The 22,227-nt window shown below is 47.1% G+C and overlaps 6 protein-coding genes across 6 annotated transcripts; 3 read left to right on the top strand and 3 right to left on the bottom strand.

Annotated features, from left to right (window-relative positions):
* Positions 1 to 7,545: 7,545 nt before the first annotated feature.
* FOBCDRAFT_276879 (Alpha/Beta hydrolase protein) lies at positions 7,546 to 8,859 on the bottom strand (the record flags this gene model as incomplete). Its single annotated transcript, XM_059611530.1, has 1 exon — positions 7,546 to 8,859. One exon carries the CDS (start codon positions 8,857 to 8,859, stop codon positions 7,546 to 7,548), a length of 1,314 nt encoding a protein of 437 aa, XP_059465378.1.
* A 981-nt stretch (positions 8,860 to 9,840) lies between these two features.
* Positions 9,841 to 10,839, top strand: FOBCDRAFT_204225 (uncharacterized protein; the record flags this gene model as incomplete). Its single annotated transcript, XM_031187521.2, has 1 exon — positions 9,841 to 10,839. One exon carries the CDS (start codon positions 9,841 to 9,843, stop codon positions 10,837 to 10,839), a length of 999 nt encoding a protein of 332 aa, XP_031034786.2.
* Positions 10,840 to 12,365: 1,526 nt separating this feature from the next.
* FOBCDRAFT_138741 (uncharacterized protein) lies at positions 12,366 to 13,334 on the top strand (the record flags this gene model as incomplete). Its single annotated transcript, XM_031187522.2, has 1 exon — positions 12,366 to 13,334. One exon carries the CDS (start codon positions 12,366 to 12,368, stop codon positions 13,332 to 13,334), a length of 969 nt encoding a protein of 322 aa, XP_031034787.2.
* Positions 13,335 to 14,466: 1,132 nt separating this feature from the next.
* Positions 14,467 to 14,703, bottom strand: FOBCDRAFT_139942 (uncharacterized protein; the record flags this gene model as incomplete). Its single annotated transcript, XM_059608067.1, has 1 exon — positions 14,467 to 14,703. The coding sequence occupies one exon, from the start codon at positions 14,701 to 14,703 to the stop codon at positions 14,467 to 14,469; it is 237 nt and encodes a 78-aa protein (XP_059467561.1).
* An 867-nt stretch (positions 14,704 to 15,570) lies between these two features.
* FOBCDRAFT_186431 (uncharacterized protein) lies at positions 15,571 to 17,416 on the top strand (the record flags this gene model as incomplete). The annotated part of the gene is made up of 4 exons (XM_059608625.1): positions 15,571 to 15,758; positions 15,815 to 16,390; positions 16,442 to 16,576; positions 16,631 to 17,416. The coding sequence occupies exons 1-4, from the start codon at positions 15,699 to 15,701 to the stop codon at positions 17,414 to 17,416; spliced, it is 1,557 nt and encodes a 518-aa protein (XP_059465377.1). The 5' UTR covers positions 15,571 to 15,698.
* Positions 17,417 to 19,248: 1,832 nt separating this feature from the next.
* FOBCDRAFT_295979 (actin-related protein, ARP2 class) lies at positions 19,249 to 20,592 on the bottom strand (the record flags this gene model as incomplete). The annotated part of the gene is made up of 3 exons (XM_054705766.2): positions 19,249 to 19,979; positions 20,065 to 20,484; positions 20,571 to 20,592. 3 exons carry the CDS (start codon positions 20,590 to 20,592, stop codon positions 19,249 to 19,251), a joined length of 1,173 nt encoding a protein of 390 aa, XP_054561741.2.
* Positions 20,593 to 22,227: the final 1,635 nt, after the last annotated feature.

Raw genomic sequence — 22,227 nt, 5'->3', positions numbered from 1 at the left:
TACGATACCCGGTCATGGCAAAATCACCTACAAAGAGATATCAATTATATTAACAGGGGGGCATTCTCAGATTGCCTTGCTTGTAAAGGCTTCAGACAGGGGCAGCCCCGACCTTTTAAGAAAAGGAAGGTTGAAAATACTCTCTTACAGCCGATAACAGGTACCATGCAGTACCCCTCTACCGGTCAGCAAAAAAAATAGTCTCCCATACAAAATGCGACTTTTCACTTGCATAGTCTTTTACCAAAGGTGAAGCTGTTAACGTGGGAAAATAGCTGCCGTATTTAAAATTGCATAAGATTTAATATTTTAACATTCCTTCTCCAGTGACGCTTGCGGAATGACCGTACAGCACTAATGTGAAATGTCTCAAAACGCCTCCCTCATCAACCCCCCTCCGCCAAGTCTCATCAGATTCTTATCTACACCAGCCTCTCAAAACCACGCTGAAAATGCCTCAATTACCTTATACAGAGGATGATGTTATCGAAGCCATGCTGGATATTACAGATAACGGACTCTCGCAACATGAGGCCGCCCAGAAGCATGGCATGCCCCAGACCACTCTTTCTGATCGACTAAGAGGCATACCGCCTAAATCTGAAGTCACCCATCCTGGCCGGCTGTTATCCAAGTCTCAAGAGGCCAGGTTGATTACCTGGATACTTCGGCAAGAGGCCCTAGGCTATGCTCCATCCCACAGTCAAGTTCGCGCCACCGTCGCTGCCCTCCTACGACAACAAGGCAGGGAACGGCCTATCGGTGTCCATTGGCTAAACAGGTTCGTGAAACGCCATCCATCCATAAAGAACAAGATAGGAAAACGCCAGGAAGCATCAAGGTTCAATTGTTTTACCCCGACCGCCGTCAATTGGTACTTTGATATTCGAGAGAGAGACTATGGCTGGATCAAACCTGAGAACACAGTTAACGTTGACGAGGGTGGTATAATGGCTGGATTTGGTAAGCATTTGTCGTTATACCCATTACTTCAGCTAACCCATTGCGAATCCAGGCTTGGATTCCTTGGTTATCGGCAGCAGCGATCCCAAAAGGAAGGCCTTCCTCAAAGGCTCTCAGTCCCGCACTTGGACTAGCTTTCTCGAAGCCGTGACTGCAACTGGCCATCTTCTGAAACCGGGGATTATTTTTAAAGGCAAAGAACTAAAACAACAGTGGTTTATCGAAGAGCTCAAGGAGGTGGCCGACTGGTATTATATCACGTCCGACAACGGCTGGACAGACAACCATATCGCAATTGAGTGGCTCAGAGAAGTCCATCTTCCCCAAACACAACCGGAAGATGAGTCCGATGCGAGGCTTATCATATTAGATGGCCATAGAAGCCACGTATCCGTGCGTATCTGCCCGTTCCGAGCCTTCTGAATAAAAAATGTCGCTAACACAAAATCCAGGATGAGTGGATGGCTACGTGCTTTTTGAACAACGTATATTGTTGTTACCTGCCAGCCCACTGCTCTCATGGCCTACAGCCACTTGATAATGGGGTGTTCAATGCCTCCAAGGCTGCCTATCGTAAAGAACTTCAAAAACTGACAAGCTTGACCGATTCTGCGCCGGTGGACAAGGTCAACTTCATCAAGGCCTATGCCAAAGCCAGAGCAGTGGGTATGACGAAGAAAAACATCCTCTCAGGCTGGAGAGTGACTGGAAACTGGCCGATTTCACGGCGGAAAGCGCTCATACATCCAGAGATTCAGTCAGACAAGAAGGAAACGACGCCTGCATCGGACGGCCCCAGCGACGGGCAACGCGACTCTGATAACACGCCAACGACCAGCCGTCATATCAGGGATCTGGGGAAGAACAAGAGTCCATCAACGAGAAGACGGTATTCTGTGATATCGAAAGGGTTTGAAGCGCAAGAGTCAAAGATCGCCTCGCTAAGCTCAAGAGTAGCCAGTCTAGAGGAGGAAGTCGGACGGTTAAGCAGAGGCAAGAAGAGAAAGGCGATACCGAATCCCAACAGGAAGTTCATGACACTAGCCGAGGCTCTAGTGGTTGGTAATACTATTTCTGAGCCAAACCAAGCAGCTGAAGAGATAGAGGCTGTCGAGGACGTGATCGAGGTGGGAGGAGTGGAAGGGGATGAGGGCTCAAATTCGGAGGCGGAAGAGTTACTAGTTGTACGGACCCGCGCAGGCCGCGCAGTTAAGAGGCCAAGGGAGTATTAAAATACAGTCGATTCTAATCTTGATCCTAAATGTGAATTTAGTTTTGCTAATTTTGCCAGATTTTTGCCGTCATGTTGAAAAATCGCATTTTATATGAGAGACTATTTTTTTTGGTGACTGGTAGAGGGGTATCTCCTTGACTGCGCGGGGGCTACCATCGCGTACCGGACAGGGGCTTGATCCAATCAAAATGCCGTAAATGAAAGGTACTTCTTTTCCCACCTATTTTCTATGGTGGTATAAGTCAAAGCAATACACCGAGTTACATAAAGCAACGTCACACAGCCCGCAACCGTACCTCGATTTTGGCGCCTCCTTCCTGCCCCTATTCCCGTTAATCTCGGCCAAGGCACGCTCTTGTGCTTGTGATCTCGCAACACCACAGCGATGGCCTAGGCAGGCGTGGCAGCGGCTATTCTTGGTGCGCCCTCTGTAGATAAGCTGATGGTCCGGATGACTGAGGTTATCGTGACCTGATCTATATAGCTTCCTTCCTTTGTAATCAGGGCTGAAAGCGGCGATGAGGGCATCAACAATACAGCTTCTCCACGCCGTTTGTGACTTGTATCTCTTCCAACTTGGGTTGCCGTGAAGCTGAAGAAGATAGCTATTAACAAGAGCTATTTCAAGGAGGAAAGTCCAAGCTAGAGCCTGCCAAGGGCCCCGACGAATGCGGTGATTATAACCTAATGATGCCCTCAATTGGTCTCCTCGGTCGACATGATTCATTTCATCGTTATAGATAGCAGCCACCAAAGGGATATTAAAGTCCTTCACGGCTTCGTCACCAAAAAAACGCTGTATGGGGCGTGCACGAGCTTCCATTGTGTTGGGCCGTTTCCTCTTGCGCTTAACGAGCTCGTCTCCCTTAAACACAGAAGTCAGGAAGAGCACGAGGGAGTTATCCTTCCACGCGATTTGATTCACCTGCCACGCCAAGAGACAAGTTAGTGACAAATTAGTAGGGGAATTACATGTAAATATGTCTTTCTTCCTTGCCTTGTGATCGACTGTTGGGGCCTTTCGTACCTCCCCAAATCGAAGAAGGTTCCGGCCAGCAGTGTCATCGACTTTGAGCTGCACAAAGGGCTTGTAAATACCACAGTTGCGGCGGGCTGTGCCTGTAGCCCCGTGGCCTAGCCTTCGTAGATGTGTGAAGAGATTTGCAGAGGAAAATAGGTTATCGATAAAGACGTGATATCTGGCTTTGGGCAGCTTATTAACTAGGGCAAAGACCACACTTTGTGTCGGATTCAGAGGCGTATAGAGTCCCCTTCTTCTCTGACTGCGTAGCTGACGAGAAAGCTGAATGGGGTCCTTCTTCTTTACCAGGGCAACTGGCCCATACCATGCAGTACCCACCTACCGGTAATACCCACCAACCGGTAGGCAAAAAAAATATTTCCCCATACAAAATGCAGTTTTTCAACCAGATGTAGGAAATCCAACAAAAATAACAAGAGTGAAATAACATTCGAATTTCGTTTTAGAATTAAGTGGATTTTAGTATTCTCGCGGTTTTCTAACTTCACGCCCTGCCCGCGTGCGTACCACAGTTAATTCTTCCTCCTCCGAATTTGACCTCTCATCTTCTTCCATCCCTCCTACCTCGATCACATCCTCAACAGCATCTGCCCTTTCAATTGCTTCGTTTGGCTCTGAAATAGTGTCACCAGCCACTAGAGCTTCAGCTAATGTCATGAGCCTTTTGTTAGGATTCGGTATCGCCTTCCTCTTCTTGCCTCTGCTCAACCGGCCAACTTCCTCCTCCAGGCTGGCTATTCTGGTGCTGAGAGAGGCGATCTTTAACTCTTGAGCTTCAAACCCTCTCGATATCACAGAATAGCGCCTTCTTGTTGATGGACTCTTGTTCTTCCCCAGATCTCTGATGTGGCGGCTGGTCGTTGGCGTATGATCAGAGTCGACTTGCCTGTCTCTGTGGCCGTCTGACCCGGGCGTCGTTTCTTTCTTGTCCGGCTGAATCTCAGGATGCAGGAGCGCTTTCCGTCGTGAAATCGACCAGTTTCCAGTCACTCTCCAGCCTGAGAGGATGTTTTTCTTCGTCATACCCACTGCTCTGGCTTTGGCATAGGCCTTGATGAAGTTGACCTTGTCCACCGGCGCAGAATCGGTCAGGCTGGTGAGTTTCTGCAGTTCTTTTCGATAGGCAGCCTTGGATGCATTGAAGACACCATTGTCCAGTGGCTGCAGACCATGAGAGCAATGTGAAGGTAGGTAACAGCAATATACGTTGTTCAAAAAACACGTAGCCATCCACTCATCCTGGATTTAGGGTCAGCGCCGTCAGCGGTATTTCCGATCTAGAACAGGTAGACACCCACAGATACATGGCTTCCATGGCCATCTAATAAGATGAGCCTTGCATCAGACTCATCTGCTGGTTGTGTTTGAGGCAGATAGACCTCCTTGAGCCACTCGACTGCGATATGGTTGTCCGTCCAGCCGTTGTCGGACGTGATATAATACCAGTCGGCGATTTTTCTGAACTCGTCTATAAACCACTGCTGCTGAAGCTCTTTGCCTTTAAAGATAATCCCAGGCTTCAGAAGACGGCCATCTGCGGTGACGGCTTCGATAAAGGTAGTCCAAGTGGGGGACTGCGAGCCCTTAAGGAAGGCCTTCCTCCTGGGATCGCTACTGCCAATAACCAAGGGAATCCAACCCTAGTTTTTTAGTGGATTAGTGAGGTTTGTAGCAAGAGTGATCAATACTTATCAAAACCAGCCATGATACCGCCCTCGTCAACATTAACCGTGTTCTCCGGCTTGATCCAGCCATATTCGCTCTCCCGGATATCAAAGTACCAATTAACGGCCATTGGGGTAAAGGAATTGAACCTTGCAGCTTCCTGGCGTTTCCCCACCTTCGTCTTGATATCATCGTGGCGTTTGATGAACCTGGCTAGCCAGTGTACACCGATATGCCTTTCCCGGCCTTGCTGTCTCAAGAGGGCAGCAACGGTGGCGCGAACTTGACTGTGAGAAGGAGCATAGCCCAAGGCCTCTTGTCGAAGTATCCAGGTAACCAATCTGGACTCCTCCGACTTTGATAGCAGCTGAGCAGGCTGGGTGACCTCGGATTTTGACGGTAGGCCTCTTAATCGGTCAGAGAGAGTGGTCGGAGGCACACCGTTCTTCTGGGCGGCCTGGTTCTGGGAGAGGCCATTTTCTGTGACATCTAGTATGGCCTGGATAACATCGTCCTCCGTATAAGATGATTGAGGCATGTTTGAGGTGACCAAGGAAAGATGGGGAAGAGAAAAGTTTGGATGAAGCTTCGAGGAGGCTGGTTGATAAGGGAGGCATTTTGAGACATTTTATATTAGTTCCGTGCGACGACACCGCAAGCGTCACTGTGGAAGCAAAGTAGAAATATTAAATTCCATGCAATTCTTAATATAACAGACATTTTCTCATCAAAATATCTTTCATTTTGACAACGTACTCTATAAGTGAAATTGGGCATTTTGTATGGGGAAAATCTTTTTTGGTGTACGGTAGGTGGGTACGTACGGCAGGTGGGTACTGCATGGTACCTTAAAACTTATTAGAGGAATTACAATAGTTGCCAGATATATTATACTGGTTTTTATATTCATTGTCTAAATATCTTTAATTTAAGATATAAATATATATATGAGAATTGCTATACGGGCATGACATTTGTGGCATCTGATTCGCTAGATTTCTGTCGACTCATAGGTACATCCTCGCAAAGGCGGTTAAGCTAGCTTCACGAACAAGATCTCCCTTTCAGTGTAGAAGCAATTAGGTCGGGCCACCCCCCTTCAGCAGATCTTGGTCTTGCGCAGGCGTCAGAATAAGGTCTGGTTTTCCATACAGAACAAGGCGAACTCTATTACGCAGGAGACCGCATCGTTTTCGTTCGTAAAGTGATGAGACTCGGTGTCTTCGGTTGTGATAGAGGCTTTTCGATTGGAGATCACAAACTACAAGGTTTCATCATTTCTACTGTCTTCTGGTATTGGGTTAAACTCGACTATGTTCAATCTAAAATAGGCCCTGAACCGCATGTCTGCACAGCTATTTTACCGTTCTATATCCTCAATTGCTTAGAGCCAACTCTTCTTGCGCTCAACAATTCAGTATTATTCGAGCAGGGCCACTCACCTAAACCTGTCAGTATATAATTTGAAGAGGGGTATCGATTCTTGCGTTATTGGCGCTCTATCGCAATCAAGGCTAGGAGGGGAGATCTTGCTAACGTGTACGTTTGGGAAAGCGCGATCAGAATGATGAATAAGTGGGGGGTCAAGATGGTTTTGCCCATATTTGGAAGAGCCTCGCTACGTGCATAGGCCAGATTCTGTGTAATTCGACACATTACATCCAGCCCTTGTTACAGTAGAGGGTTAGAAGTTGAGCACCAATCAGACAGTTAAGCGCCCCCTCCGTCACCGAAAGTGGAGCCGCGGCAGTTTCACTATGTACCCTCTTTCAAAAGAAAGAGGAAATCAGGGGCAATGGCACAATTAAGATGCATAAAAGTCCCTTTTCACTTGAATTTGGAGCTGGAATAATGATGTAGTCCCTCTTTAATATATTCTAATTAGCTATAGCATAAAATAGTAGTTTAGTACTACTAGTTTAGCCCCCCTATCTGTATCTTGGACTTACCCCTATGTGCATCCCTATATGCCTATTGGTCTATACTGGCAATCCAAAATGGTAATTTGGCTTAAACTACTTCTGGCCTCCCAGTTAGGGTCAACTATTGTCAGATGCAGTTGGTTCAGTGGTAGAGATAGGGCAGTGTATACATTTTTAGTTTTTAGAGCCCTATAGGCGGTGGCCTACCGGACGTAAGAGAACTGTCTGTCTTTTTCATTGGCTATTAGGATCCAAAAAGCTATTCTTGAAGCCTTACGCCAGAGCAGCTTAAAGTATCCTTGACACTCATATTTCCCACGCACTTGACGACTACTGTAGACTTTTATTACTGGTCACTATAAGCGACCCGTAACATCATCCGAAGGTTCTTGAACAGATTTATTAGTATTTCCATCATGAGTTGCAACCTCATGGCAACGTCAAAAGTGTCATGAACTACTGGTAAGGTAGTAATACTTAGTTGAATAAGTCACCTATCAATCTGTGACATGTTGAAGCAAATAATGTATTAATTGCTACCACTAGTAACTACCGGTATCAAAAGATGACTGTCATACTGACCCCCATAGTGAATCACATGTGTACCCCTGTTGGGACTTGGTGGAGTATGTATGCGTTGTTTGTTCACATATTGTGGGACTGAATCGGTTTTGCCTCCAAGACTGAGAAAGCTAACGTTGGCGTTAGGCTCATAAGTGTCAGCGCCAGCCGGGTATGCGAATATCGGCAGTACCAGTACCCGAATCCACATCCGTAGCCTGAATGGCTGCCGGAGTGATTGTGACAATAATCGACTCATTGGCGTGGATACGTAAAGCACTAGGCCAAAGACCAATGTCCACAGGAACTATCTGTCCCTCCTCTAGAATCTGTTCACGATCTTGAAGTAGGTACGGTTCGGCTTCTGTGGACCGCATCGTATCTAGCGCTCGGGTCGAGACACGGAGTAGGCCGGTTGCACCTCGAACACCACTGTCCTCATTGATACTGATATCATGCAAGGTTCGGCCGCCAGCGGATACCTTTTCGACTTTCACGCTTAAATCCATATCGGCAGATTGCCTAGCTTCAACCCAGAGGCGTAGCTTCATGTATCCAATGATGTCCATTTTTTCGGTAGCTTTAAAAGTAAAGCTCACTCCAGAAGATATTGTTACATTGTAGGAACTAAACGACGCGATCGAAATAGGTTTCGTGGATAGAGTGCTAGGCCCACTAAGATAGAGCGTCTTGGGTATTGTCTGCGGTACCGGCCAGTCCGATTGAATTGCATCAATTTCATCTCCAAAAGTCCAATCTAAGATGGAGATGCGGACTTGTGGTGTGGATTCCCAGTCATTCTTCTTGTCTTTGAGGAAATGGTCAAAAAAGGCGCGTAGTTCTTCGACATGCTCTGGCTGATAGTAGTCATGCCACTCGGTAGAATTGTGTACCCGTAGCCACTTTCGAGAGCTATTTATACGCCGATAACCTTCGAAGGTTCCATGCGTATGCAGACTATCCGTATAGCTGGCAACAATATAAGCTGGAACGGAGATCCTTTCTAGGCGAGCTTTCTTGTCGTGCCAGTAAGGGCTGTAGAGGTATTCTTTGATACACATTCTCGGCACATCTTCGACATAGGACTTCCCAGCGAGCCTTGTTATAATAGCCTCCTCAAAGCCCGGAGCGGGTACACCTCCTCTATTGGTGACTTCACGGAAAAGGTCCGAGAATCCGCTCCAAGGAGCGATTGCTGTCAGGTGAGGAGGGCGTTCTGCAGCGATAAACCATTGCGAAGCCGCAAGCCATGAATTACCAGACATCCCGACTCTTCCCGACGACCATGACTGCTGAGCCGCCCATTCGATGAAGTCGTAACCATCCTCAGCAAGCTGCCGACCCCAGTACGTGATGTTGCCTTGGGAAGCATAGGCACCTCGCGAATCTGGATTTAAGACGACATAGCCCTGATTGACCCAGTAGGCCGGATCTGGACCTTCGAACTTCTGTAGCTGAGACAGACGAGACATATTGACACCGGTATGTCCATAGTCTGAAGGGCCTGGGCCCCAACTTCCTTTCCATATGGGCTCCAGGCAACAATCGCCGGGAATGTTCCATTCACTGCCGGTCGAAAGATATCTGTGTACATCACGATACCGTCCCGGAGAGTTACTGGGACGTCGCGCTCGAAGACGATATCGCAAGGCAGTTCTAATGCACCAGGACTACGGATCGTTCCTTTTTTTAATATGACCTTCTGAGGATGAAATCCCGGATAGCGTGACCGCGGAGTATCCAGTGGTACTGCTCGACGAAGGTACACCGGAAACGCATCGTTGCCATAGATACGTAGAGCACCACGTACGATCTCGCCGGTGAGATTATCTTGGGCAGCGAAAACGTCTGACAAGAATGAAACAAAGATGCCAATTATGGAGATGAGTTTCATGGTGAAGTACATTTGTGATGTTTTCAGCTGCAAGGCAGGATACCGAAAGCTACACATGAAGAAAATGATTCATAAAGACACGACGCTGGGCAGGATGGGCTATACTATATGTATGTGTTCTACAGTCTGAGGAAACCTAAGTTTACCCCATTTGTGGCTGCTCTATGGATTCTCCAATAGACTCCTTTATATCGCGGCCATGGATTCCGCTCCGAAAAGTTTATCTCCGACATTAACCGTCGCTAGGCAGTATCATATGTATAATATCCGTAGAGAATGGGTTTCGATGGTTCATGCTGTCGGCTACGACGGACGGAATTCTCTGAACACGTACGCTACTTACATCCGAGTCTTCCGAGCCTGCTGTTACTGCCGTCATTGCCGATGCTGCATGGGTCAGGGTGAATAATGCTGATCGTACTGTGTTTTACAAATCATCGAGGTGACGGAGTTAAATCTCTTCCTGATTGCCTCCTATAAATTCGATGTGAGATCGGGTATCTAAGTCAACAATTTCCCACCTATTACTATCATTCAATTAGACAAACCATCTGTAATAATGCTCACTAAAACATCTCCCGTCTATTTCATAACCGCGGCTTCCGGCACCATTGGCCAACAACTTGTTCCTCTCCTCCTGTCTCAACCATTTCGGCCTACGCTTGTACTACCTACTAGCGATGCCTCTCGCCTGACATCTCAACTCGGCACCAACACACAAAATGATCGCATCAAGACCGTTCAGGGAGATATCAAAGATCCTGTTTTTGTTGAGGCCGTAGCCAAATCCTATAATGTTACAGCCGTTTTTATCTGCATTACAGGCGAAGATGAGCTGTTCGTCACTTTGAATATTCTTGATGCATTAACGCGTGCTCATACGGTTAAGCATCTCGTCTATCTGTCTGGTTGCGGAGACTATGACCTCGGTTCAATCCGGGCCGGTTTACTCCGGACTCTTAACGCAGGACACATCGTGGTCAAGGCAATCCTTGAGGCCAAATTACGATATGGTTCATCTCCGCGGAGTGAACTTGGTGGCTTTAGCTGGACAATTCTTGGACCAACCCTGTTTTTCACCAATGACCTGCACGCTAAGCAGAATATGCTCGATAATGCGTTTTTTGATGAACCATTAGGAAGCAGGGGTGTCAGTAGAGCTGATCCGCAGGATATAGCATTAGCTGTGTCTAACGCTTTAGAAGACGATGGCCGCCGTTGGGGGGGCAAGAAGGTCATGATCGGCAGTTTGAAGATGTATACGAACAATGAGGTGGCTAAATTGTGGACAGACGCTCTAGGTTTTGAGGTCACAGCCGCGAGAAGCGATGCTGAAGGACTGGAAGCCAGCGAACAACGGTCCAGAAAACATATAAGTGCTCAGTGGGCAAGGGATATTAGACTGATGTATGAATGGTTTGAGGTGCATGGGTTTGGAATGACGGAAAAGGAATACGAGGACCAGATCTTACTCTTGGGTAAGGTCCCAGCAAGCTACGAGGAGTTTGTTAAAAAGACCGCAGATGAATGGAGAGTTAGGGAATTGCCCAGATATTGATCAAATCAAGGATCATATTCCTACTCTTACAGTCTCTTCTGATCTCGAAACTCAATTGGGCTGACAGGGATGATTTGTCAGAGTCTGCTTAGGCCTAGCTCTAGTACGTTGAGCCTTCATACCGTTCTTCGTATTCCATCCGTAGCATTCGATCATTACTTGTTAGTTCCATGTAGAAGAGGAAATAGGGCCAAACAACAGATTTGAACACCATCGGCAAATGATTTACACTTGCAAGCAGATAAGTAATTGTTAGATGACGACCTGATTAGTTTAAATATCATATTTTTTATCAGCAGTGTGATATCCAGAACGATGTTTCCAAACAGTGGTTATTACAATCATTAGCAGCTGAGTAACGGCCTCGATACAATACAATTCGCTGCACTGTATGAAATACGGTATATGTGATCTTAACCTCAGCATCAAAGTACATGAGTGCTCTTTGCCTGTTCTGTCAATCATGGCACTTTGCACGGCCAAGAACCCGCCCATCGTATCAGTCGGGGAAAGTTTTATCAATTGCGAGATTTCTGTCAGATTTGATGGTTGGACATTCTAGTCTGGGTCCAGCATGGAAATACATTCTGATGGATGTGCTTTCAATAATCGCTTAACACCGGTATAGTTGATGAGTTGTTCGAAAGGGATAAACTCATGAAAGCTTTTCTTATGTTTTTAATACTCTTTTTTGACCGGTACAAAAGTGAAGATTGACACCGATAGAGATTTGAGTCAATTCTAAACTCCACGGAGAAACCCATTCAGTCAGCAATCTCACCAATGACCTCCGATACCGAAGGGCATACAGCCAATCGATCGAGATCCCATCCAAACCTAAATTATACATTTCTCTTACACCACCATTCCGTTTGGCGGTGACTTGGATGATACCAATTATGCAGCGCTTTTGAGTGAACGCTGGCAGTTGGGCCGGACTGATGCTTGGCACTGGTGGCATTTGTTGGCGTCCTAAAAATCATGGCGCCACTAGACAGGGGAACGCCGAACATTCGCCGCCGGGCCTTTAACCATTTGTCAGCGTTTTCAGTGGGATACCGATAGATAAATTGTAGGAGGAGGGATAACCGACCACTGTAGTCACTGTTAAAACCAATCTGTTATTTAGAAGACGAACTAGGAGGAGCAGATTGTAAGTAGCTTACCGTAATTTGAGTTTGCCTGGCGTCTTAGCTTCAACCCCTTTGCTGATCATCTAATGCTCGGACCACATTAAAGTAAACATAAACATTACAAATCGCGTACTCGCCGGGGTTTTCGTTTATAGAGGGATGGATCAAGGTGGGTATTCGGACACTTCCGACCCCCGAGGCCGATTATCTCATAATGAAAGGAAACCCATGATGCAGTATGCAACTACGCCTACCCTGTTATATAAATCAACTGGTGTCAAGGTGATCTTTGCAAGCTGGCTTCGTACCAATCAGCAAATATTTTCCCACACCTTTTTATTACATCACATCTACCTCCTCCAGTCATCCGTTCTTCACAATCTGATAAGCAAAATGGTTTCACTTGACGTTGTCGAACAGTCCAATAACCATATTTCGGCACTCCCAGAGAAATTTATTGCGGTTTTCATTGGAGCCACATCAGGAATTGGCCGGAGCACCCTCGAAAACCTTGCTACTAAAGCCCGGGAGCCCCAAATCTACTCTATCGCACGTCCGCAATCAGCTGCCACTCATGAAGAGTTCTTAACTTCGCTACGACAAAAGAATCCAAGCGGCAATTACAGCCTAATCACGGCTGACCACACCCTGTTATCTGACATAAATAGAGCAGTCAAGGAAATCATCCAGAGAGAGGAGAAGCTCGACCTGCTTGTCTTGTCTGCTGGCTTTATTCCTTTTGATGGCCGCAAGAACACTATGGAAGGACTTGATCCATCAATGACAACACGCTACTACACTCGGCTTCTCGCCTTGATAAAGCTGCTCCCGCTCCTTCAAAGAGCCTCAAGCCCTCGGGTCCTTTGGGTGGCCGCAGGAGGAAAGGAAGAGCCTATCAACGATGAGGACCTGGATCTTCGCCAACCGGGCAATTGGACATTCTGGGCTGCTTCTGTCCACTCTACTACCATGGGCACCCTCTCTCTTGAAAGGATTGCTCAAGAGAATCCAAAATTAAGCATTGTTCACTGGTACCCTGGCCCAGTTGGGACGCCTGGTATGGCCAAAATTAAACAACATTGGGATGTCCCTGATGAGATGAATGAGGCGGAATCTGGCTCCCGAGGTCTGTTCCTTGCAACAAATGACCGCTACGCTGTTAAGGATGGACGTGGTCTTGTGCCTCTACCTGCAGGCCTAGAACCGGTCTCAACCTCGGGTGGTGGAGTATTCTTGGTTGATCCAAACGGAGAGGCCACTGATAACGAAAAAGTACTGGCTATCATGAGGGAGAATAAAGTGACTGATAAAGTCTGGGAGTTTACACAGAGGATTTTTGAAGAATGTATCACTCAGGCCTAAACCTTATCTCTTGTGCAACAATACAAGGATAGACTCACAGTTCAAATCAAGATTGAGGGTTGTCTTTTGATGCATAGCACAGCGTAATTTATGACTAGCGGGATGGAGCGTACAGGAGCCACAGAGCGAGAGCAAAGATGCCACCGAGCAGAGTCATGGGAGTCATGACATTAAAAACATCGAAGCGGTCACCGAGATATGCCGGAAGAATGCGACCAAACGTACTAACCAAGTCATGGGCTACCATTAGTGAGAAGGGGACGAAGGAACCTAGAAACTCACGATGAGGCGTTAATAATAGAGACCAGATATTCGGCCAAGCTTCGTGATAGTCCTAGTGAATCTACTTGCACGATGATGAATGTAAAAGGCAGGAAGGAGCCTAGGTATATCATAAATGCTGCTATAGCTAATAGAAGAAAGGGCAACTCCGTAAAAGGCCTGACAAAGTCTATGGGGTCGAATTTCTATGCGGTGGTGGCAGCCTCGATTTGATGGTTAAATTGGCAATTGCCAGAAGCCCTAGAAAGAGAAAGGAGGTAGATCGCATGGCCCAGCCGAAGCCTTTATGTGCAATGAGGCGGTTTACCCTAATTGGGAGGATAACACCACCGAGACTTGATCCGGCGTTAGCGACACGGGAAGCTATGGCACGGTGTTGAAGAAACCGGGCGCCAACTGCGCCGATAGCTACATGGGAGCTTATCAGAAATCCAATCGTAAGAGTCAGATTGTGAGCGTGCATGAAGAATACGCCCATGAGTAGAAGAGGAATGAGCAGCCTAATACACTATAGATGCTTTGAGACCAAAGAATATGGTAGTACTGCTTAGATATTGAGGCCATCATTAATCCGAAAACATGAAGGAAGGAGCCGAGGAGGATAGATATACGAAGGCCAAGTTCGTCAGTCATCTTGCTCACTATAGGACCCTACTTCATATGAGTTACGAGCTGATAGAACAGTGACCAGAGTGAAAGTCAGATGTACCCAAAATAATAGCATGAATGCCTCTACTAAGAGATCCAGGCCACAGTACTAGGCGATTACGACTTGGTTTGACGGTGTTGGTAATAGTCTTGGGAGACCCCAATACCTACGTAGTGTTACTGCCTCTCGTAGACGTGCCTTCTAGATGATCAAGACCAGCGCATAATTAATCCATCCAAAACTAGCAAAATTGGCGCAAAAGCCCCCAGCAACAACTAGCCAAGCCTCTCGTCCTCCATCTGGTGGTGGACCGAGGTCAGTAGTTGTGCAGTCTCTTGGCTGCAGCTGCTTTTCCGTATATCGCCCTAACTGCGATGGAGGGCCGTCAAGCTTATATTCGCTGTTAGACAAGGATGGATGAGATTGTTGAGACGCCATTGTGTGTACTTGGAGGAGTATGGCTGGTAGAGTAGCAGGGCTTGGTACATCCTGGCAACCAAGGATTGATGCGATGGTTTTATGTCTTTCTTACATGTTCAGGTCGATTATTTACGCGGTTATGTAGATACTGCCATGGGAGCTCTGACAAATTCAATCCTTGCGTTGATGCTTCGCGAGATAATTCTTGATCCAGTTAGTCCAATTTTTGAAGCCTCCGTTGTGTGTACAAACAATAATTTCTCACTTGGATGTGCGTTATGTCTTGACCAGCAAGACGATTCTGGAAATTCTGAATTGCCCTATACTACGGAATACACCTCGCCAGATTGATGTACGTTCTGCAGTTGCGTAACCTGGCTCTACAAATACCCTCACTTTTCATTTGCTTACATAAGTCAGCCCAACGGGTTGGATTGACCGAATTCATTATCCAGGTATCGTTTGTTCTCATGGACCTTCGTCCCAACCACCTTTTCACAGCGGCAGATATTGAATCCCGAGCCCCGCTCTTTGTGGGGGGATTGCCAACAAGCTATGCTAGATCGGGGATAATGCTGGGGCATACAGCAAGATACCCTGGAAAACCAATGGGCGTGTGACTGAGCTGGAATTAGCACCATCTGGCTTGGTGTTCAGGCCTGATCTGGCCTAGATGGAGAGTACGAACCCTGCTGTGTCTCCACAAGACCATTCGGGATCAATAAAAACAAACCTCTTGCCGACTAGTGCTTTAATCCCTGCCAACATGTCGAATATTGGTGCCGTATATAGTTTAGCTGCCATATTGGCCGTTGCAATGTCGTAAGCAGGAACCCCACTCCTGCTGCTTTTTTGCTTCACTTATCACAAATATCAGGGGATATAACGCAATCTCTCTTCTGCACATACCCTGACAGAATCCCTCGAGCCGTGGTACTACATACAGCTTAGCCTTTCCTTCAACTTGAGACTGAGACCCCAACGAAGTCTTTTTTTTCAAGCTCGTCTCCAACATGGTTGGTGTTGCTGGGAAATCAAAGGCGTGCCATGACTGCAGAAGACGCCGTGTGAAGGTACTACTACCAATCAACTGGTCTTTGATCTTTCCATCAAGTTAATTATCGATTAGTGCGACTTAACACTACCTCTCTGCCTGCGATGTGCTAAAGCTGGAATTGCATGTAGAGGCTACAAGCAATCGACTCTTTGGATCCACCGAACTCCAGCTTGCCCTAACGTCACTGCGTTTTCTGTTATAACAGATTTGCGGTCACAAGAACCGACCCCACAGATATCAGCAGCCTCTATGTGGCTAGATTTAATACAGCGAATGTATACTCGGCTCAACTCAAACGGCTTGCCTTATGACATAACGACGTTTCGACTGGAGGCGCTACACATCGCACAAAGCATATATTTTCCCCGCTCATCGGTCATAGCAAATAGCAACGATATCAGTTTATTACCATCATCGTGGCTCACAGTCATTTGTGAGATGCAGCGCCCTAACGACGCGTTAGATAATTCCCTCCTCGCCTTCTGCGCCATCCAAATCCGCTTGTCTGGAAAGGCAAGTTTCTCTTACCACGAGACAGTCCGGCTGTACAACCATGCGCTATCAAAGACTATTACTATCCTGGATTCCCCACGCGTAGCGAATAGCGACGAAGTTCTCGCCGCTATTGTTATTCTTTCTACCTGCGAAGTAAGCCTAGATATCCTACTATGTTAGGGATTTGTATTGATCGAGAAATAGGTATTTTTGTTGCATGCAAGCACCAGCTGGAACGCACACGCGCAGGGTATATCTGAGATTCTCTACCGCCGCTGTATCCCAGAAAAGACTTCATTAAATTGGACAAACTTGTGCCGACGTCTCTGTATAATATGTGTAAGAACTAACCCTATATTAATCAAGTTAAGCACTTGACTAACTACCTTTTAGGTTATTCAAGCATTGTTTCAGAGACGCTCCCTTATCCTTGAGCCTGATATCTGGCGACAACACATCGGTCTTCCTGTAGCACTTGGATCCTTTAGCAAGTTTCTTGACATAATTATTGACATTCCCTCAGTCATGGCAGGTGCTCATACCCTCATGCTTCACAAGGAGACTGATTTAAAGCAATCGCTCCAATGTTTCAGTCTTCTTCACCAGAAGTTCCGTGATCTTGACCACTGGCGAGAACTTCATCACCGCAGCACCACAGCATACATTCAAGGGCCCTTGTACTGGTCTGTTCTCTCCAGGGCCAATAACCCTACAGATGATGGCTATGTGGATAAGTTGTTTCCATTTGCACTCATGTTCTCTTCTGTAGAGAGCGCTTGTGCATGGGTACTCTGCTCCACCATAATGCTTGATGTCCTCTACACAATCTCGCTTCTCGGCTTGTCGAACGTCAGTAATGACAAAACACTTCCATCTCTCACGGATATCATTGAAGATAAGATCCCGGAGTACAATGCGTCTAATATATCATCCATCGGCCTGACAGACGCTGACAGGCTAGCTCGTATGCTCTGCCAAAGCATTGAGTTCTGCTATCGCCGCGTGAATGGTACATTTGGCCCGCAGATGACATCTTATACCCAGAGCATACTACTTAGGTATGTTAGCTACCGAGGACTTAATCGGGAGCTTGAGTGGTGCATAGCAATCAAGGACATGAGGGGCCCCGGTACTAATTTTGATGTTAATGTGAGGCAATTTGGGTCAGCACCCCCGTGAATGCCGTTGACGAAATACATATCAAGGCGCATTACGTTGCCTACCCCTCTACAGAACATGAAATAATCGTAAAACTAGTCTTCATATCATATGTGCCTAAGAGACGGTTTTGACCTGTGACTAAACCCGCATTCAATCCAAACTTACTCATTTTTCTACTATTACTTCTGTGTCTTTCAGTTCTACTCAACTTGCATATGGTAGTTTTATAACCCACCTCCATGCCGCGCAGGCTATACACATCCTGCTTTGATACCGAGTTCCTAAGCCAGATGGTAAGATCCACAAACTTCCCCAACGCAATATCTCCACGCGGTCCACTTGCGCAGAGCAACTCTGCAGCCCGTGTTGTATGCAGTGCTACAGACTCCTCAGGCGTAGATCGCGTGCTCTACGCCCATGGCCCCTCTCACAATCTCTCAAGTGACCATATCCCAGGTGGAGCGCATGGCCCCATATTGTCCCATGAGAATATGGGAGCCACCTGTTACCAATGACCCAGTATCGGTTCAGTTACGTGCAGGAAATAGCCGGGCTGTCCGCTCCCTTCCCGAAATGCAACGTTTGCACAGCTACCGCGTCATGACGCAGGGGCTGTTGAATCAGCACATGACATCCCATCTTTGCCGCACGAGCTTGAGTCCTGGCATCCGCCAGCCCACGGTGTTCCACAAGGCTGTTAGGAGACATACAGGGGTATGTCACCTACAGCCGGTCGTATACATCCAGGAAGTTATCCGTGGCTCTGTCACTAGGGGCATATATTCTGACCCGCCGACCCCGCCGAATGACGGCGCCCATGGCCTGTCGTAATTCATCAGGATCCGAGGTGCGAACTCCCTAAAAATCATTGTGGCCAAATCACCCCTCGTCAGGGCAACTATCATAGGAGTCACGGGTGAGACCAGCCTCAATAACACTATTGTGAAAGAACTCAATGCCCCAGGTAGAGATATGACCTGATTTGTAGTTGTCGGTACTCCTCAATCTGATCCTGAGGGGCCATAACAGCTTCTACATTAGGTAGGAGGCCGATTTTAGAAACAAGGTCATGCACGCGAATGTTTAGTCTACCTTGGTTATGAATAGTTATGAGCATTAAAAAGTCGGCGGTGAAAACGGCGCAGCACAGAGGGTAGCGTAAGAGGCTGATGTAGCATCGAGACTACAGACCCGGTCGGCGATGCTTGCCTAAGGTGGAAGGCGTGGAATTTGGGACATCGCCTAGTGTTGAAAGTGGCCTTTGAGGGATCCACCCTGCACCCTTCCATTTTCTTGCCACCTGGCGGATGCGGCGGGGTTGGAGTGAATCCCCCTAAGTAAAGGGCGAGCGAATTTACGACCGTATTGTGACCACCATGCCGAAGCAAAATGGGGTATTGATTTTGGATTCGGAAGAAGAGCCAAAAATGAAAATCTTTCATCACCGAAGCGGTTCTGAATTCGAGCTGGACAGATAGTGGGGATGACGTAATGTCGATGGACGACCAGTTCTCAAGCCCCACCGTCATTGTCGTTTAAAGGACGTGAATGTCGAAACTCTGGTCAGGACTTTGAGAAATGCCGAGGAACTCTTGATAACGTTCCGGCTAACTCCCAAAAGAGTTGAATCGTAACAATGGGTAAAAAGGGACGGTTGTGAAGAATCCAGCTCTATCACTCTTGTAAAAGTGATATCTATATCAGCTCTTCATATAGTTTCTGACATTATTACTCACAAATCAATGTTAGTGATGCCTTCATCTTCACAAGCAATGTCCTTTCTTGCTTTCTACCTAGCACTGAATTTTTGCATCAACATAGTAGAATGCTTAATCCCCCTCTTCTATTATCTATCGCGGTCCTAGCTTCTCCAGCACCCTCGGTCCCTGCTCTTCCCATTCCGCCTTAGTAACCCATGTGCTCTCCTTGTCTGCCATGATGTTGGCTAGCACTGCGCCGCCTAGGAATACCATGTGCCGCCGTCTGGGGGGGTCCTCTATCCGCACCTTGAACTTGCTCAGTCGCTCCGGGTTGCCCTGCAACACCCGTGTTAGCCACAGCTGCTTCAGCTCCTTCTCCAGTCGTGACGGTAGGCCAGGATACATGCTGCTGCCGCCTGATAGGACAACTGCCTTAAACAGCGACGAGCGAATATCCACGTCGGCCGACTGGATCGTATTAAAGAGGATCTCGCTGAGGCCGGGCGACTCGCTATTGACAAGGTGAGGCTGGAACAGGCATTCAGGCGCCTCGAATCTCTCGCTACCTACGCGGACTATACGTCCATCTGGCAGCGTATACTCTTTTACAAGCACTGTCGTATCCTCACTCAGCCGCTTATCTAACTCCAGGTCGTAAGATACATAGCATAGCTTCTCCTTGATCTCGCGCACCGTCTCGAAGTCGGCGGTTCGGTTTAGGACGTAGCCACGACGCAACAGCAAATTAATCAGGTTGCGTGTAACATCTCGGCCAGCGATGTCCAATCGCTTTGTGAGGTGGTTAAGGATAACGGATTCGTAGACGGGAACAATGTGTGTGACACCGTCACCCGAGTCGACAACAACACCGGAACTCAGACCTGTACCGCATCCAAATCATTAGCTCCAAATTAGGTACTTCCAAATCGCACCCCAAGATCCGACTAAGCTTTCACTGCCACTCACCTTGCGAGTACAAGGCCAGGACAGCTTGAATCGCAACGTAAAGAGCTCCGAATCCATATCGTTCGAACATAATCTCGCACATCTTCTCCCGGTTCTCGAGAGGGTTCATCGGAGGCTCTGTCAAGAGGATCTTCTGGCCTTCAGGATTGACCTTGAGTTTCTCGAAGAAGGTATAATCCCAGAGATGCTCCATATCATCCCATTTCTTGATGATGCCGTTATCCATAGGGTAGCTGATCTGCAGCATCGCTCGGGCAGCGGCGGCTTCATCACCGCACATGATATCCTTGATGATCAGGTTGTTATCCTGTTGCTCCTCGGATCGTAGGATCGGTCGGCCCACGATAGACGGATACTGATACTCGGGGAAGTTCTGCGCGGCATATCCGACCTTGAGGAAACCAGTTCCGCCATCAAGGACTAGAATGTAAAAGCGGGGTCAGTTTTCAAAGCCAGGGCCGCTAAGGAGGCTATGATGAGTTTGGGCGATATGGTTTGGAGCTCACCAATGGGTGGAGGACTAGTCATATTTATTATAGCCCAAGGCGAGGCATCTATTGATTTGTTGTAAGGTTGAGTTAAAGTTTCCGGTGTTCCTATTTCCAGCAGCTTTCGGGAGAGGCTGAGGTGTTGGTCAGTGGTAAGTTGGCGTGGCTCGAATTAATTGGGATGGGGGGATGAGGAGGATGCTTACAAAGCAATATGGCTAGCCAGTTGTCAAGATTATCCGATGCAGGCACGGTTGTAAATTGAGGACACCTTGCTGGCAGCAATTATTCCGCAGTTGGAAATCATATCTTTGTAGTTGAGCAAGTAACTTGTTATTTCTTGATATGTACTTCGTTCATGTCAAAGTCAAAGTTTGTACCTGGGGCCCTCATATTTAAGCCAGTCAGAAGGTATTAGAGTCTTCTGATGGCCTCCCTGTAACTGCGAATTCGTCACGATAGAAAGGGAAGTTACGTTGGGGCAAGCTGGAGTTCGGTGGACCTAAAGGGTTAACTGTTTGTAGCTTTAATATGCGTTTCCTACTTTGGAATCTAGCAGGTAGAAAGGCAGTATTAAGTTACACTAATAAATGGTTAAATTCAGAGGAATATGAAGGATAAGTTGGTAAGAATATCTTGACATGACTTTTTTTGCAGTTATGGCACGCCTTCGATTTCCCAGCAATGCCGACCTTGTTGTAAGGAAGGTTGAGAGGAGGCTGAAGTGCCACTAGTTACAACGGCGCGCTGGTAAAAGCAGCTTACACATTGAGCCGCTAAACTTTATACAGCACCATTATTCGATGGGTTGGCAGGGACTAAGCAAGGATTATGGTCTGTGCACACGGCCGAACCTTCAAATACCGGCTAACTGGATTTGGAACCATGTCGCGAAGCATCAATTCAAGGGTTAAATTTGTTTCAGCCATAAAGGTAGGATCTACGCATCCAATGGTTGAGTTCATGGATTGTTGCGGGGCGATGTCCTGTCGCAACTCATCTTTTGTGGTGTTTGATATGGTTTTTAGGCTCTCGTGTTCGCACATAGCGTGGATAATTCAGTTAATTAGTAATATGGACGTATTTTCTTCTTAGCTCTCCTGTCATCTAATATGCATATACTCCTGTCAGGTGCGAGATTAGAAGGAGGTTGGCTGTAGCGTTAACAGCATAATTATATCAGCCGGGCAATTCAGCGTCTAATAATGGAGCTACACCACACCAAGTCAATGTAACCAACCTAATTTCAGCGGATGACCGATTGGACAGCAATTACCCCCTGCCCCGGATTTGCCATGCTACATACATCTTGTGGAGTTTTAAACTTTATTTTGACACTTCTTACCAAAGCACCGTACCATCTTTGGTGCTCTTGGCTAATCGTCGCGACGGTTAAAATTTTGCATTTGGCAAAGAGAAACACGCTGACCACTGAACAGGGTCCCAAATTACTTCGGAGTTTCTAGGCGGCCCATCCCCTTCCTGGCCTGCTCAAGGGCCCATCAACAGCCAAGCGATCTTCACTCTGGTGTGTTGTAACCCTATCCTTGTGATCTAAGATGGGCTGTGATTGTTCCAGAACAATCATATATGTCATAGGGTTGATGTGAATCGCAATATATGATAACAATCGCATAGTGATACCTCATGCCAGCGCATTTACCCTGCTTACCTG

The sequence above is a fragment of the Fusarium oxysporum genome, chromosome VII (genome assembly GCF_013085055.1).
Source record: "Fusarium oxysporum Fo47 chromosome VII, complete sequence".
NCBI classification, from domain to species: Eukaryota; Fungi; Ascomycota; class Sordariomycetes; order Hypocreales; family Nectriaceae; genus Fusarium; species Fusarium oxysporum.
This window is presented reverse-complemented; position numbering and strand designations above follow the sequence as displayed.